At 42.3% G+C, this 18,526-nt stretch overlaps 1 protein-coding gene across 5 annotated transcripts in view; it reads left to right on the top strand.

The window, feature by feature from the left end:
* Positions 1–5,747: 5,747 nt before the first annotated feature.
* The window catches only part of SLC26A7 (solute carrier family 26 member 7), an 88,972-nt gene continuing 76,193 nt past the window's right edge, over positions 5,748–18,526 (top strand). The window contains exons 1-3 of one of the 5 annotated variants that reach the window (XM_083747784.1): positions 5,749–6,086; positions 11,893–12,000; positions 17,973–18,207. In XM_083747784.1, coding sequence (XP_083603910.1) covers positions 18,015–18,207 — 193 coding nt within the window. In that variant the 5' untranslated portion in view covers positions 5,749–6,086; positions 11,893–12,000; positions 17,973–18,014. Of the gene's footprint in view, positions 6,087–11,892; positions 12,001–15,040; positions 18,208–18,526 lie in introns of those variants that run through there. The other 4 variants (XM_083747783.1, XM_083747786.1, XM_083747782.1 and 1 more) reach the window with 4 other exon arrangements.

The raw sequence follows: 18,526 nt of genomic DNA, 5'->3' as shown, positions 1-18,526 counted from the left end.
TGTGGGCTCTGATTTCCATGACCCAGAAAAGCTGTCTGTGGACAAACGCCGCCTCCCTTGGCCTGAAAGCGAGATGACAGATGTGCGCCATAGTTGCCTTTTACTGGACTTAACCATCCAGGGGTCCTTTACCTTTTTCTTTTTTACCTAGACGAGTCCTGACGTGCTTTTCATGACTCAGACAATGGCTATGACTGATTCGGCTAATGAAAAAGTAAATACGCACTTGACTGTGTATTTATGTGTGTTGTGGCCAGGATCCAAAGAGCCACTTAAGACACACTCATGAGCTTAGGTGTACTTAGAGGGAATTTCCCCTCCCCCTTGCTGTTTTCCTTTGAAAACACATTCAAATGTGGCTTGTCGTGGACATAGCAGGATGGTGTCTGAGAAGAAGATGACTCTTCCACCAGGTATTGCATATCAGCTTTATATTTGGAGCTACAGTAATCAAAACATGCTTTGTAATCCTGTTACCTTTAGTTCTTGGCTTTATTGACTTGTTATTCCCGCATACAGCTGGGCTTTTGCAACTTTCTAACTCCAGAGATCATTTTCCACATTGTTGTGCTTGCCAAAGCAATGTGCCCTGAGCATATTGCATAGTAATCTGATGTGCTGCAGAGAATTCTGGGATATGGCTTCAGGTGCAATCTCAGTTCCCACAGATTGTTGGCCAAGTCTTATGAACTGAACATGCAAGCTTGGTTAGACCACACTTGTGCTATCTACTTCATTTTTTACTACAACCCCACCCACCAACCAAGCCAGGTGTGAAATAATGGCTTGGGAGCCAAGCCAAATTCAAAATGGTGAGAGACTATCTTCATCTGCATGTACAAATCTGTATCGACATCAGGGGTCAGCAAACTTTTTCAGCAGGGGGCTGGTCCACTATCCCTCAGACCTTGTAGGGGGCCGGACTATATTTTGGAAAGAAAAAAAAAGAACAAATTCCTATGCCCCACAAATAACCCAAAGATGCATTTTAAATAAAAGGACACATTCTACTCATGTAAAAACATGCTGATTCCTGGACCGTCTGCAGGCTGGATTTAGAAGGCGATTGGGCCAGATCCGGCCCCTGGGCCTTAGTTTTCCTATCCATAATCTGGATTGTAATGGATCAGTAATTCTGGTAGCTTTTTTTGTGGGGCGGGACGTTTTGTTGTTGCTGTTGTTAAACAGAGTCTTGCCAATACACTGCCTTGCCAATACACTGTAAACCACCAAAGGATCCTCTACCTGTAGGTATGCATGTGTTTTTATCTGCAGTTAGATTAAATTGTGTTTATTGCTGTATAGGGGGCTGGACATTTAACTGGATTTATTTATTTAATGATAATTGATTCATGTATGTTGGCTGGATAGAGTGTTGATTTTTTATTTTGGTCAATTGTGTTATTTAAAATTGTAGAATATATACTTTTTAGTTGATTTGCATTTATAATATTTTACTTCCTGTTGTTTGGCTGTTTTATGTTAATTTTCCTTTGTATTTTTGTAGCCGATTTTAAGTGTACTGTAATGTTTGTTGGGATGCTGAAGAGGATCTTCCAGTTGTTCATTTTGTTTATAGAAGGTAGAAATACTCTGGCATTTTTTTGTAGTTGTTTATTTCAGAAAGTTTTAAACTACTTTGTTAGAGCTTTGTTTAAATGTAAGTGGCATATAAATTGTCCAAAGAAAGAAAGAAACTAAATAGATCCCCATGTATGTTTTGCGCAACCATGGCCTAGAATACCACACAGGTATTCTGTCATACGACTAATAAACTGGACTGTCTTCTATAGAGGATTGTTGCCTATGGAGGGACCACTGATCAATTGCAAGCACACATTTTGTTTTTTGTTTTTAAAAAAATATTTATTAAGGGTTTTTTAATTACAACACAAAAACAAAACATACAAAAATATCACATTTTATAACATATTTTCTTATCCTCTTTGGACTTCCTCACATCTCCCGCTCCTACATTCCAAAATTATAAAAAATTAGTCCAGCAATTTATCCCCTTGTCCCCACCTTACAATCTAGTTTTCCAATGTTATATCTTAAATTTTAGATATATTCATTTCACTCTTTAAGACATTTAGCTTAGCCTAATCATTATCTAAAAATTGATTTTTTCATGAATTTAACTTATCTTCATAATTCACTTCATCTGATTCGATGGTGCCAAATTGTTTATGCTCAAGCATCCTCCTTAACATTCATACAGTTTACAATATTTTTGCAAATAGTCCTTAAATTTCTTCCAGTCTTCTTCCACCATCTCCTCTCCCAGGTCTCGGATTCTGCCAGTCATCTCGGCCAGTTCCATATAGTCTATCAGTTGCATCTGCCATTCTTCCAGTGTGGGTAGATCTTGGGTTTTCCAATGCTTAGCAACGAGTATCCTTGCTGCTGTTGTTGCATACATAAAAAATTTTCGATCCTTCTTTAACACCCCTTGGCCAACAATACCCAAAAGGAAGGCCTCTGGTTTCTTAAGGAAGGTATACTTAAATACCTTTTTCAGTTCATTATATATCATTTCCCAGAAAGCCTTCACCTTGGGGCAAGTCCACCAAAGGTGAAAGAACGTTCCTTCATTTTCCTTACATTTCCAACACTGCAAGCACACATTTTGCAAGCACACGATGCCCCAACATCTAATAGTTAAAAGGGCAGAGAGCAGATCTTCCTCCAGTCGAAGTTGGCAATATTTTGCTAGGCAAACAAATAGTGTTCTTCTCACGTACAACAATATACAAAAGAGGTTGTTATATAGCACCTTACTAACAACCTATTTTGTATATTGTTGTACGTGTGAAGAACACTATTTGTTTGCCTAGCAACATATTGCCAACTGTATATGTGTATATAGTGCTATATAGGGGATGCGGGTGGCGCTGTGGCTTAAACCACAGAGCCTAGGACTTGGCTATCAGAAGGTCAGCTGTTTGAATCCCCGCGACGGAGTGAGCTCCTGTTGCTCGGTCCCTCTTCCTGCCAACCTAGCAGTTCGAAAGCACGTCAAAAGTGCAAGTAGATAAATAGGTACTGCTCTGGCGGGAAGGTAAATGGTGTTTCCGTGTGCTGGTTCGCCAGAAGCGGCTCAGTCATGCTGGCCACATGACCCGGAAGCTGTATGCCAGCTCCCTTGGCCAATAAAGGGAGATGAGCGTCGCAACTCCAGAGTCGGCTACAACTGGACCTAATGGTCAGGGGTCCCTTTACCTTAAGGTGCTATATCTCTTATCTCCCTACTGATTGATATGACTAATCTTCTAGAACTTCTTAGAAAGATAGTCTAACCAGAATTTTAAAGAAACAGAGTCCCTTGTATTTTTATTTTGATAACATAATTGGCCATCAAAACTGTCACATAAGAGAGAGCAACACATGTTAGGCAAGGCAGTAAATCAGGCATAGGCAAACTCAGCCCTCCAGATGTTTTGGCACTACAATTCCCATCATCCCTGACTACTGGTCCTGTTAGTTAGGGAGGATGGGAGTTGTAGTCTCAAAACATCTGGGGGGCCGAGTTTGCCTATGCCTGCCTGCAGTAAATGGTGTCAAAGCTAGATTTGCTGCTCAAAGATGGGCTGTGACATGTTGGAAGATGCTCCACTCACACCCATTTCTAGGTATTGATAAATGAACTGTCAGCAAATTATTCCTGTTAATCTATTCTGTAGGATGGCTGTTTGGTGCCTCTCTTGCAGGATGTGTGGAATGTGGAGGTGGAAGCTGTTATGTACTGAGGTTCTCACCCTGGGCCAGCAGGGGGATACTGTAGATAGTTTTCATTCAGGTCCACATATGCAAATAAGGGATTGAAAGTGACGTTCAGTGATTGGATAGTTACAGAAAATGGTTACTGTTGCGTTCTAGTGGAGCTCTATATAAGCAGGCTGGCTGAACCCTTCAGTTCAGTTCTGTTCTGGCCTGTGAATAAACAAGAGCGGTTGAAGAATCGCTGTGTCGTCTGGTATGTTCACCCACAACTTAACAGAAGCAGAGACAAGGGACTAAGTAGCTCTGGAGGCTTTACACATGGAGATCCAGACCAAAGCATGAATGATTAAATGTTTGGCTGTTTGCAAAAAGTAGTGTTAGTAAGGAAATTATTTTGTTGTAGTAAAGCAAGTAACAATGTTTTGCTATGTTTACTAAGTAGTGGCTACTTTATAGTACTGTGTTAAGAGACTTATAAGCTTTCTTAGTTCATGGCTGCTTTATGATAGCATGCCAGCAGAGTTGATATAAGGGGTAAAACTAATTTATCAATAGTATATTACATACGTATTGCCGGATTTTAGAATAGTTAAACACACATATACACACACACCATAAAAACAATACAGCATGTTAGTACCTAACATTATTGCCTTAAAATTTATGAACTATAATTTATTTAAGTAAACCCAAATTTAATTCTTCAAAGCAGATTTTGATCATGTCTGGAATTCAAAAAGTTGACTGGATCCTGGAAATGTGTGGAATTTTGGATTTATATGACCTTTTAAGTTCTGTCCCCTGGTTCTTATGTGCTGATCAGCAAAGGTGGAGGCAAATGAAGGCCCTGTTATAAAAGGAAGAAAAATAAAGTGAAATCAACAGGTAGAGGTATAAGACAGACAAGCTGATCTGTGGGTCTGGGCACAGTACCTTCCTATTAGCATTGCAAACCAGAATTTTCTGAGAGGTACAGGTTGACGGATCTAGGGACATTTGTTAAAAGCAATCAGGACTGTGAGAACCGAGTGGCAATGAAGATGAAAATGTGTAAGATGCAGTGGTAATGGGGTCATAAATTTCCTTGTCTCCTAAAGGCATAAAACTCACACTCTTAGAGTTATCTGCACATGTATTTATTTATTTAGGCAATTTACATACTGCTTCATAGATGGAGGGAATCTCTTAAGTGGTTTACAAAATTTATAAAAATGACCACAAATAAATGAAAAATACAACACAAAACCCACATTTTAAAGAAGCACAGAAGAGTTAGATAAGATCCTTTTAAGCGTCAGTATAAACTAAAACAATTAACATATGGCAACCATCATGATCCTGACATCCCAAAATACAGAAATGCAGCAAAGACAACGAAATTTTGCCACTTGATTTGCAGATCTGAAAAGGTTGATCTAGCCACATTTTTTTGTTCTGCCTTTCTTTCAAATAGTTCACAGTGATGTAAGCAGTACTTTCCTCTTTCGAACAATCCTGGAAGGTTGGTTAGGCTGAGAGAAAGTGACTGGCTGAAATACATCCAAGTGAATCAGGCCTCTGGCCTAAAGAAAGCACAGGAGAACTTGATGCGATACGCTGGGAATAAGGAACAGTGTCTAAAACGAATATGTCATTTATGTCTAATTAATATATGCATACAGGCCCTGCTGCCCTGCATGTCCGCCGGTAAGCGCAAATCAAGACAGCCAAAAACGTAAGGCACTTATAAAGAAGGAAACAACCCCAGAGTATGGCCTGGAGGCAAATGAGGCCAGCAGCTTGCGGAAGCTAATAATATCTGGGTCTGCCCAGATGTGTGATTGCCTGGAAGACACATGCATGCTATCTTGGGTCCCATGACCAAAGAACGGAGGGATACGAGTGCAAAAAAAAGAAGATTAAAATAAGTTGTTTATTATTTATTTATTTATTTATTTCAAAACAAAAAAAGATTGATGTTTAAAATAAGTTTTCTTAGGGAAACAATTGTCAGGCTTTAGCCAAACTCAGGGAAAGGTCACAGTTCTGGTGGCCCCAGTTCTGATGCAGGGAGGCTGAGGCCCAAAGGGCAAGAAGCAGGCTGCAAAGTTTAAAACGGGCCCGTGTTTAGGATCAAGGGTAAGTAGACAAGCATCTGGGAAGCTTGGAGTGAACTGGCTTCCAAGGTGAGCATCATCCCCTGATGTCCTATTACTCCTACTGAGGCACCGACTCTGATTTTATAGGGCCTGGTGGGTTCTGATTGGCTTCTGTGGGTCAGCTGACAGTATCCAGGCCACTAGAGGAGCCTGGAAGGCAACCTTGGTCCACAGAGTTTAGTTGTCTGGCCTGCTGAGGATTCAGGATGCTGTTTGTGGAGGAAGGTAAGATGGGGGGAGACTGTCTGCTAGAGTCCTGGGTTTCAGAGAGAGAGAGAGAGATACTCACATGCCTTGCATCAACCAAGCATTCTGTTTTTAAAAACGAACAAGGCCTTTGTTTTTAGTTTTTCAAAACAAGGGAATGAGAGAGAGAGAGGGGAGGCCTTTGCTACCAATTTATACTGGGCCTAGCGTAATGATGTTTGGACTCTGGTTCTTCCACAGTCACCTCCTTGAGGTGCTACTTTTCTCTTTGTAGGGAGTTTGCACTTGAGGACCGTTCAAAAATGCAGGCCTCTATTTGCAGCCTGAATTAGCAGTACCATGTTGTGTCCCCCCCACTGCTGTGTGGTTATTTTGAATATAGAGATTGGGACTTAGTGGGTGAGGGGGGAGAGAGAGAATGAACCAGGTACCAAGGACTCAGCTGTACAGCTGCAGATAAAATGTTTTGAATGTGTTGTAAAAAGTGCAATATACAGTTGTGACGCTAGACGGCAACTGTGAGCTATAGCAAATTCAATGCATTTTTCAAAAACAGTTTGTTTTTTAAAAAAAACATTTTCGCACCGTTTTTAGGTGTTCCACCCAAGTAAGCTGATATTTCAAACGCCATCCACAGGTAGTCCCAGAATCCACAATACAGTGGTATCTCAGGTTACATACGCTTCAGGTTACATACACTTCAGGTTACAGACTCCGCTAACCCAGAAACAGTACCTCAGGTTAAGAACTTTGCTTCAGGATAAGAAAAGAAATTGTGCTCTAGCGGCGCGGCAGCAACAGGAAGCCCCATTAGCTAAAGTGGTGCTTCAGGTTAAGAACAGTTTCAGGTTAAGAACGGACCTCCGGAACGAATTAAGTACTTAACCCGAGGTGCCACTGTAAAGAACTCTGGGAGCTTTGTATATTCTCCCAGCTGTACAGATTGAACAGAGTCAGTGCCTGACTTGTTTTCTCACATTATTCTATGTGTGTCAGAAAAGCATAGATCAGGGAAACAGGACCTTGGCAGGGACATACACACATACCCGTGTTAATGGCCTATCACTGATGTGATCGCCTCACCAGGAAAGTAGCTTGGCTGATATTTTAACACTTGCTGGATTCAGGGATTAGAGATGTCTCAGCATATGGCCTACTGCCCCCCAACTCACAAGAAGATACTCACTTGCGCATCTGCACTTGCCTACATGCATACAAGCTGTTGTGAGGGGGGGGGGGGAATGAACCTCTCGCACCTACACCACCCTTGGCTTGACCAAGCATTCTGATGTGCAGCCTCATGCACATACATGTGCAAGCAGCTGCACTTGTGTGCACACAACTCATGTTAGATCAAGATAACTTATCTAGGTCAATATTTTTCATTTATAGCTTATTTATCTAATAGTAAGCCTGCAACTTATGCACATTTAAGTACATGGCAAAAAAAAAGAATAAAATAAAAAGGTGGTGAAAAGGGGGCAGGATTCTGGGGAAAATGACTTTGGCAATCCCTCCCCCCCCCCCCGTTGTTGAACGCAATGAGTTTTGACTATACAGTGGTACCTCAGGTTAAGTACTTAATTCGTTCAGGAGGTCCGTACTTAACCTGAAACTGTTCTTAACCTGAAGCACCACTTTAGCTAATGGGGCCTCCTGCTGCTGCCGCGCTGCCGGAGCACAATTTCTGTTCTCATCCTGAAGCAAAGTTCTTTACCCGAGGTAATATTTCTGGGTTAGCGGAGTCTGTAACCTGAAGCGTATGTAACCTGAAGCGTATGTAACCCAAGGTACCACTATACGTGATTTTGGCTTTAGGTTCGACTCCCAGAATGTAACCCCCACATAGGTTGTGGGCTTATTGTAATACTAACGGGTGTCAGAACTTCAAATTTCTTGCTTACGCCTTCCAAGGGCCTCTTGCATAATCTCCCATTTTCTTGGAGTCACTTGAAGTTTCTCTTGACTGGCTGTGTAACAAAAGCATGAGTAATCAACCTCTCCGTTTTATCCATGAAACTCCAGTATCAATCTGTGATGGTACATTGTGTAGTTGGAGGATGATGTCAAGGTCGGAGAATCTAACTGATGGAGAAAGCAGGATGCTACCAGTTGTGATCCAAGGACAAATGACTAGCAGTTTACCTATAGAAGCCACTGGATGTCACTGTTGTTTTGTATGCCTCTTGTGAAATGAAGTTAGTTTAGTACCGGAATAGAGAAAACATTTCTTTTAGCAAGAAGTTCAAGTCAAAGGTGAACCACACACTCAGGTCCTCGCATATTATGTGGGAGTATGCTCCATTTAGTTTCCACTGTTTTTAGCTTGGGTTACAAGCCATGCAGTTTTGTGTTAGATTCAGAATTCTGGAGAGAGTTTTATTAGAGCTATTAAGCTTCCTCAGAGCTATATACAAAATATTGCTTTGTTATCAGAAACAAGTTTCCCTGATTAGTTGAACAAATAATTTTGAGAGATTGCTATGCACAGATTGTGTGTCCTTGTGATAAAATGTAATGCATTCACCGAACACGCTAGGTACGGTTTCATGCCATATGCAGGTAGCCCAGTGCTTGCACTGTGACTTGGTTGTCTGTGAAAAGAGCACATGACAACGGTGTGTGCATTTAGTGGAAGTGTTTGGTAAGTTTTTGTGATTAAAGGTGGGATGTGGACGTTTGCATAGTTTTGTTTTCAGTCTTGAAGCCTTTTGTTGGTATTTTGGTAAGGTCATCTGTGAGATATAACACAAAGTAATGGCACAGAAGTGCAAGTTGTTTGGCCTGTATTTCAGAGAACTGTCTTTGCAAAGATGCAGAGAAGCATCCTGTTTTATTAAATTCCATTGTGTCGCCTCTGTTGTTTGGAACCCATTGAAATGAAACGTTTTCCTGTTCGTATGGCACAGAGTACTTTCTTCTTTCTATGAATAATTATGTGCCAACAAAGGTCCGTATAGTTAAAGCTATGGTTTTCCCAGTAGCGATGTATGGAAGTGAGAGCTGGACCATAAAGAAGGCTAATCGCCGAAGAATTGGTGCTTTTGAATTATGGTGCTGGAGGAAACTCTTGAGAGTTCCATGGACTGCAAGAAGATCAAATGTATCCATTCTTAAGGAAATCAGCCCTGAGTGCTCACTGGAAGGACAGATCGTGAAGGTGAGGCTCCAGTACTTTGGCCACCTCATGAGAAGAGAAGACTCCCTGGAGAAGACCCTGATGTTGGGAAAGATGGAGGGCACAAGGAGAAGGGGATGACAGAGGATGAGATGGTTGGATAGTGTTTTCGAGGTTACCAGCATGAGCTTGACCAAACTCATGGCAGTGGAGGACAGAGGTGCCTGGCTTCCTCTGGTCCATGGGGTCACGAAGAGTCGGACACGACTAAATGACTAAACAACAACAAAGGGAAGTGCCATATGGGATAGGTTATGCAGTGTTAATAACTACAGAAGAGTGGCCCTTATTCATGGTAAATGGCATGCCCTGAACATGCAGTATGCAATAAAGGCCATAAACAGAGTCCTGAGTGACAGTAGTATGTAATTTGTAGACCGACAGAGCAAACTCACCAAGAACTTGGCCATCTTCAACCATAGATGAACCAGGATCTGTAACTTGTACAAAAGGTTCTTTTGTGGGTGAGTGGAGGAGGAAGGGAGATAGAGAAGTAGAGCACAGTGTCGCGATGGATTGTTAAACCAAAATGGTCCACAACTTGAGCTGCCATTAATCAGTTAGCTCCACTCATTTCTTGTTCCAATAAGAAAAAAATTGCTAGAACTTTTAATATATTTTAAAACATATTTGCATTTCCTCCCAGTGTTTTTCACGATAACTCACGTGAAACAGACATTGGGACAAGCCTACGATAGGAACAATAGTTTTGTCATGATTTGCAGTAATACAGTAGGTTTATCCTAGCAGCTAGGTTCTAGGAAGTGACTGTGGCGTAGCAAATTAGCACATCTTGCTAATTTGGAAGCACTGCCCTGTTCTAAGAAATGCAGTTAGGAGTGATGTCTTCATTTCATACTGCGCTGAGTGAGCATCTTAAAACAGCCCACAGAATGTTGATGAAACGAAGGTGGGGCTTGAGTTCTACAAACGCTGAATTGTCTCCCAGTTTTGGCTGAGAGGAAGGGTGAAGCTGGATCCATGATAAACTGTTGAAGAGGCCAAGCCGAGGAAGGAAACGAACTCATCTTCTCAGTCCCTCAGTGACTGTTGTTCGGACCTGTGCTTTTTTACTTGTTCATATGATGTAGAGTTATGGGTGAGCAATAAGTAACCAGGTTTGCTGGTGACACTCAGTTGTTCAATGTGGTTAAAGAGATTGTGATGACCTACAAAGTGATTTTTCTCAACTGGGTGAATTGGCAGTAAAATGGAAAATGCAATTCAAATTAAGTGTGAAATGAGATGCATTAGGGCAACAGAAAAATATATATCATAATTTCACAAATACACTAATGAGATCTGAACTGGCAGTGACTGACCAGGAATGAGACTTTGGGATCATAGTGGATACCCAGATGGCCCCAGAGGCAGCAGTGAAAAAGTCAAATTAAATGTTAGGGATCATATGGGAAAATGATTGAAAACCCCCCCTGCAAATATCATAATGCCAGTATACAAATGGTGAGATCAGATCGGGAATATTATGTAAAGTTCTGGTAGCCTCATCTAAAAAAAAAAGGGAGGGCATTTGCAGAGCTGGAAAAGGTTCAGAAAAGGACAACCAAAATTGGAGGGGATGGAGTAATTCTTTGAGGAAAGTAATGGTCACAACATTTGGGGCGTTTTAGTTTAGGAAAAGAGCACGGAAGGGGGAACATGTTAGAGGTTTATAAAGTAATGCATGTCGTGGAGAAAGTGGAAAGGGGGATGCTTTTATTCCTCTCTCTAATACTAGAATTTGGGACCATCTGAAGAACCTGAATGTTTGAATGTTCAGGACGGGGAATGTGGGGAGTACTTCTTCAGACAGCGAATAGATCAACAATGGGATTTGTTCCTCAAGATGTAGTAATGGCTGCTAATTTGGATGGTTTTAAAAGAGGATTACATAAATTCATGGAGGATAGAGGTATCATTCTGTGCTGGCTATGTTGGCTATGCTTTCCTTCACTGTCAGAGACAGTGTGCCATTGTATATTAGTTTCTGGGAATTGCAAATGAGGAGAGCGCTGTTGAGCTCAGGCCCTTCAACCACATACAGTGAAATTTTGAATTCTTACAAGCCAAAGGTAATTCTATGGATCATTTGGTTGATTCCTATCAAAATTGCTAATGGTTGAAAAAAGATTGGAAACCATGACAAACAATAAGGTGTTGAAGGCACACTGAAGCCTTAGTGGCTTTGACAGGTGATTGTTAACAAAATCGTTTTTCATTGGGTCCTTATATAAGAGGGCAATCTCTTCTTTAAATCTTCCACCAAGATTCATTTCTTGAAAGGATCTTGCTCAAAAGGGCCAGTCAATCATATCAAAGGCTTTTCCCACATCCAACCCTTAATGATTTTTCTGACTGTTGTAGCAATGGTAATGTACTATGCTACATGCTTTATAATTTTTAATTGTATTTTATAGCTGCTTTTATTTCTTACATTATGCAGTAGCATTCCATGTGAACTGAACCTGCATGTTACTAGGAGAAGAATCAAGCCAATTCTCCCCATCTTCCCTTTCCTTCGCCTGCCAACTGACAATATTCCTTGGCTCCTGGAGGCCACATTGGGCTCTGTTTGTGCATTATTATTATTATTATTATTATTATTATTATTATTATTATTATCTTCTAATGCATACATTTCTGCAGACCTGGGGCGTTTTCCAGAAAGGGAGCTGCATCCATGTGGCTAACGAGGGCCTTTGTGACTTTAGAGAAGATCCTGCGTCAAGAGAAAGATTAATAGACTTTGCAAAGGTGACGACTTTCATGACCCATTACACAACTGCCTTTCTAGTTATAAAAGATTTTATAGAAACCTCGAGTCCTGAAAAGATGCTCATAAAGCCCTTTTAACTCCAGTGACAAGCACATAAGCTCCTGTGCATTTGGGATTTTGATTGGTAATCATTCCAACGTTCTTTTGGAAAGCCAGCAGAATTCATGTATTAGCAGTCATGAAAAACTGCCACCTTCCTGTTTGCTGTTGGGCTGGGAGATGTATTTTTGTTCTTGACTCCATTGGGCTTTTTCATCTCCTTCTGCTCTTGTAGCACTTATGTCATCAGTAGTGGATGCTGCAGAATCTTTAATGTTTTGGTGCCCCCTGTTGCTAGCTCTTCTGTAGAGATACTCAATCACATTATCCATAAAATGATTGCAGGGACTTTTAAAGATCCAACAACTAAAACATAGCCACAAAACATTTCCTGCTGCAGCACATTGTAAAGCTTGTTTCATATGGGAATTAATTTCCATTGATGTTAACCATCTTTTTGTGATCAGTCTGGGTTGCAAAAGTTAACTAGCATGGGTTGCAGTGCTTAATTTCTTCAGAGAGCTTTCCCCCCTTAAGCTTAGAAGCATCCCCATCTAACTTGCTAACTCTGCCTCCCTCACCTTAAGAAGAGTGAGGATGCACTAGGCTCGCTTAGGAGGGAAATAAATTCACCCTGCACCAGCTCAGAGACACTCTTTATTATAAAGTTCTGGGACTGACATTCAGAACATTTTCTAAGCGTTGGTTCAGCTACAGAACCTAAGTCCTTGTTTTCTCACAAATATTCATGTATGCTTTTAGTTATGGTGGGGATTCAAACCATTTCACACATGATTTCTGATCCTTTGATTGCTCAGTGCTTGAGCCTTTTACAAATGTTCAGTCTGAATAGAACAAAGGTCCATATAGTTAAAGTTATGGTTTTCCCAGTAGTGATATATGGAAGTGAAAGCTGGACCATAAAGAAGGCTGATCGCTGAAGAATTGATGCTTTTGAATTATGGTGCTGGAGGAGACTCTTGAGAGTCCCATGGACTGCAAGAAGATGAAACCTATCCATTCTTAAGGAAATCAGCCCTGAGTGCTCACTGGAAGGACAGATCCTGAAGCTGAGGCTCCAATACTTTGGCCACCTCATGATAAGAGAAGACTCCCTGGAAAAGACCCTGATGTTGGGAAAGATTGAGGACACAAGTAGAAGGGAACGACAGAGGATGAGATGGTTGGACAGTGTTCTCGAAGCTACTAACATGAGTTGGCCCAAACTGCGGGAGGCAGTGGAAGACAGGAGTGCCTGGTGTGCTCTGGTCCATGGGGTCACGAAGAGTCAGACACAACTAAACAACAACAACAACAACATGCAGATGTGAGAGGGAAGGAACTGAAGCAGAAAGCTTGAGCCCTCACCACAATAATTTAATATCTGAAGGGAGCCTATGCATGTAGGTTCTCTTTTGAGTTCAAACAAGCATGCATGCATTTGGGGCAGCGCCTGCCTATGCCTAGTGTAATGGTTCTAGGGGTTGCTCGCGCGTAAACCGGCGCCACACCTGGCTGGGTTGCCTGAGTGAACCTTTTCTGTCTGGACAGCCACTCGCCCATGGCTGTCTCAATCGCTGGCAGAATCCGTCAGTGGGTGTTTCTTGAACTTCTTCCAGCAAAGAAGCTCTTTGACGCCTAGTCTCCGCCTACTCTCCCTGCGCAGAAGCCTTCTACGCAAGGAGGGTGTGGGCAGCGGAGGACCCTTACTCTCCCCACTGGTCCCCGGCAAGGAGTCATGGGACCGCCTCGCCGATTCCCCCATCTGCCCCCCTTCTCCACTGGTACTACGCTGATTCCCTTCCCCAGAAGATGGGTTGCCTCTCCCCATCCCGGGACGCTCTCTGGAATCCTTCTGGAGCCCACTCTCTCCCTCCGGCCCCGATGGCGGTTCCCTGACACCTAGCCATCCCCGCACTCCCAACACACATTCATCCTACACAGATTGGACTTTTGTAGAGGGTTTGGATGACTTGCCTTCATGAACAGACACCACTGGAAAGCACTGTGGTTGGGATGATGTGAGGAAACAGGAAAGCTGAGTTCTGTAGGTTGGGTTTGATCTGTGGTAGCTATTCCACCCATGCAAATAACCACTCAATACTGCACTGATCAACAGCAGCATCAACAAACCCTTACTGATGGGAACTTGCAATAAGAAAACACAATAAACATCTGAGCATAAGAACACAAGAGCCCTGTTGGATTAAGCCAGTGGCCCATCTAGTCCAGCATCCTGTTCTCACAGTGGTTACTCAGATGCCTGTGGGAAACATGCAAGCAGGATTCAAGCACAATAGCATTATTCCCTCTTGTGGTTTCCAGCAGCTGGTATTCAAAAGCATCATTGTCTCCAGCTGTGGAGGCAGAACAATGCCATCATGGCTAGTAGCCATTGACAGCTCTCTCCATGAATTTGTCCAGTCTTCTTTTAAAATCACCCAAGTTGATGGCCATCGCTGCCTCCTGTGGAAGAGAGTTCCATAGTTTATGTGCTGTGTAAAAATACTTCTAAAAAAAAATAAATCTGTACTGAATCTTCCAGTATTCAGCTTCATCAGTCCTAGTGTTATGAGAGAGGGGAAAAACCTTTATCTACTTTCTCCCTGTCATTCATAATTTATCAAGTTAGATTATGCCTTTTTTCTAGACTAAAAATCCCCATATGCTGCAACCTCACCCAGTTTTACAATATCCCTTTTAAGGTGACGTGACCAGAAATGTACACAGTATTCAAATGCGGTCACACCATAATTTGTATAACAGCATTATGATATCTGAGACCTATAAATACCTATCTGAGGACTCAAACAACCACCAGAAGAAAGGCTTTAAATTTATTATTTTTTTAAAAAAAGTACTATAAAGAAATACACACCACCATTCAGCCACCTCTTAATTATCTTAAACTAAGAAAGTGATAGGGACGTGGGTGGCGCTGTGGGTTAAACCACAGAGCCTAGGACTTGCCAATCAGAAGGTCGGCGGTTCGAATCCCGGCGACGGGGTGAGCTCCCATTGCTCGGTCCCTGCTCCTGCCAACCTAGCAGTTCAAAAGCACGGCAAAGTGCAAGTAGATAAATAGGTTCCACTCCGGCGGAAAGGTAAACGGCATTTCCGTGCGCTGCTCTGGTTTAGCCAGAAGCGGCTTAGTCATGCTGGCCACATGACCCGGAAGCTGTATGCCGGCTCCCTTGACCAATAAAGCGAGATGAGCGCTGCAACCCCAGAGTCGTTCACGACTGGACCTAATGGTCTGGGGTCCCTTTACCTTTACCTTAAGAAAGTGATACCCCTTAATAAGATATAATGGAGAAAAGCTAATTCCTTTTACCTCCACAACAAAAAGCCCCTGGACCTATTTATCTGCAATTTGGCAGCCTCAATCCACTCTGGAGTGTTTCCTGTGCCTGTAAATTTCATCAACTTTGGCCAAAAGGGAAAAAACAAACCATAGCCATTTTTAGATTTTGCATTATACTTAGTGGGGAAACACAGTGCTTTGCTGTATATAGAGCGGCTCAGAACTCGAAACACAGTTCAAAGTGGAGAGAAAGCACAAAGTGACTCAGACACAGACCGTTGGGGTTTTTTTAATGCATAGGGTCTGTGTATATCACTGGTATATATCCTTAATTATGAATACCCAGTAAAAATTGTATATGGCGGATGAAGTGGTGGGATCCATCTCTCTAGTGGGCATCTCTCTCCCTTCATTGAAGCCTTTTTCTTGTTGCAGTGCATAAGTTGATGTTCGGGTTTCAAAATTAGAAACCCCATGTTACAAAGAGATGCATGGCTCCGTTATGCAGCAGAGATTAGCTTGAATGTTACTCATTACCCTCTGGGGCTGAGGCAGGTGGGAATTCATAATGCTTTATATGCATTGTGGATTACTTGACTAGCACCTTGTTGCCTAATGGTTTCCATGACTCATAAATGCAGAATATATACTTATAACAGAAAAAAATGCATTATTTCCCCGTTTCTTTGATGATGCCATTATAAAATGTGTGATATTTAAATACCTAGGCATTTATAACAGAGTAATATATTCAGTAGGGTAGCATCTGAGCACCTGGAAAAAGAAATATGACTACAGGAACAATAAGAAATCACTAGGCATTACAAATATTTAGAGACTAGTCTCCATAGAGAGCATATTAGCTGTATAAACTGCCAACAGCAGCAATAGGAGAGAGCAGATTAAACAGCTGTAAAATGTGGATGGTGAGCACAAACTGCATATTAGGAATGGAATAGCTATCTAGCTGTACTTATCAGAACTAGATAAACCACCATACCATCTAGTGCAGCGCTGAAATTAGCTACATTATGGTGGCATGTGGATCCCAATTTTTCCATTGTGATGAGAACAGTCTTGTTGGGTTTCTTTCAATATCCCTGTAACTCATACCAGGCTTATGAACTTACTGGAAAAATGGGGTGTGAGTGTGCACTGCCCATGTTACCAATTGGAGGGCAAGCACCTGGTCAGCACCTTGGTTCTTTGAGGATGCCCTGCAACTTTTGTTTTACACACCACACTGGGAGCTTACATTACACAGCAGCAACCTAGGTTTGCTGCCTGTGGTACATCGAAGAGGGAGAAGAAGGCAGTCAGCATGGTGCTCTGAAGACTGCATTTGTGTGATGCTTGTGTGTTCACATACCACTTTGCCACATCCACACATTATCTTTCTAGGCGTCTATTGTAAAAACCCTATGTGTCACACCTCAGAAATGTAATGTGTGTAGAAGCCCTTAGAAGGCATGCATAGCTGAGTGGCAGAGCACATGCTTTGACTGCAGAAGGTCCCAGGTTCAGTCCTTGGCATCTGCATTAAAGAGGTACATAGCAGGTATTTTGTCTGAGACCTGGAGAGCCATTGCCAGTCATAGGGCCAAATAGACGGCAGCTCCCAATGTTCCCATGATGGCCAGTTTCTGATGCAGCCTCCCTAGCTGTTCCTTTAACAGCAATTTAATCTGCAGCAATTGCAGGTGGGGATCACATTTAGCTCCTAGTCACAAAATGTAGACCATACTGGCTATAAAAAGCTTCACCTGATCATTTCTGCATATCAAAACCCTTCTTAAAGGGGAAGGAACGGGCTAAATCAGGGAGGTTGTGCATAGCCAATTGGTAAGCTTGCAAGCTTACCTGAAAAGGTCTCCCTGTTTGTTTTCGGCTGGTATCAACTGTGCCAAGACGTGTGGGCAGTCTAATCCACGAGCTGCTGTTCCAAAGAGAATGTTTTAATTAAAGTGTCATGTTGCAAGAGGTCTAGCTAAATTCACTGAGCATGTTTGCCAGCACCAGAGATTCGGAGCAACTTTTTAATGCACTGATGAGTTTTTCCTCTGGCTAGAAAGGGAGGGAGAGAAGTTCTGTGTAGTGTTTCCCTCGCAAAAAAAGACAAATTGCTGCTTCTTTCTCTCTCTCTTTTTTAAAATGGTTGGCAAGGAGACTCCTGTCTGCCTGGGCACTTCCTGCTTTCATTAGCATAGCCCAACCCACATCGAACAAACGCCCAGCACTACCTCATTTTAATGCTGGACCCAGGCCAAACGTACAAGCACTACACTGAATATAAGGAGGAGAATGACTGCAAAGAGAACCATAAACTGTCATAAGGCTAGACCACATCTCTGACTAGGGCAGAAAAAATATTGTGCTGAACATGAACAGCCTTTTAGATAGTTTGCATGGTTGAAAGCAAAACATACTCAGCAAGGTTCTGACACTGGAAGAAAGGAGGGGAGGGAGATAAAAGAACGGGTGTTTCTTTCACAGATCTGAAAGTATAACCTGACAGAAGAATAAGCGAATTTCATACCAACTGGGTGCAGTTCAACAGAGGCAGTGTTTTCTCCCCCCCTTTTCTATTATTATTTTCTTCTGCTACAGAAGAAGGAACATTGTGAAGGAAAGGGGTAGTGGGAACACAGCATGGCAGGGGCCAAGCGAAAAAGGAAAAATGCCATCTGGAGAAAGATCCATGCACTTCGCTACGAAGACTTCAAACTGTGGTGTGTAAGGAGGCTCCCTGTTCTGGAGTGGGCGCCAAACTACAACTGGAAAGCAGACCTGCTTCCTGACACAATTTCTGGGATGATGCTGGCTGTTCAGCAGGTGACTCAAGGTACTGTGCTGGAAACGGGCTCCGATAGCTGTTTAGCGTACAGGTTGAACTGCTCAAGCCTGTGCTTGTCTCCTACCAGAACTGATTTTCCCCATCCCCTTTCCTTATCCTTGACCCATTCGGTGTAACTTACAGCGGACGCCTACGTGTGTTTACGTGGAAGTAAATTCCGCTGTGCTCGAGGGGGCTTGCTCGCAGATTAAATGTGCCTTAACCTTGCTGAAATCAATGGGCATTTCTCCCCTTGAACATGCAAGCACACAACAATAGTAATATATGTTTGGCAGCATTTGTGTGTGCATGCAGATACAGCATATAA

Source organism: Podarcis gaigeae, assembly GCF_964106915.1.
Source record: "Podarcis gaigeae genome assembly, chromosome: 7".
NCBI lineage: Eukaryota > Metazoa > Chordata > Lepidosauria > Squamata > Lacertidae > Podarcis > Podarcis gaigeae.
This window is presented reverse-complemented; position numbering and strand designations above follow the sequence as displayed.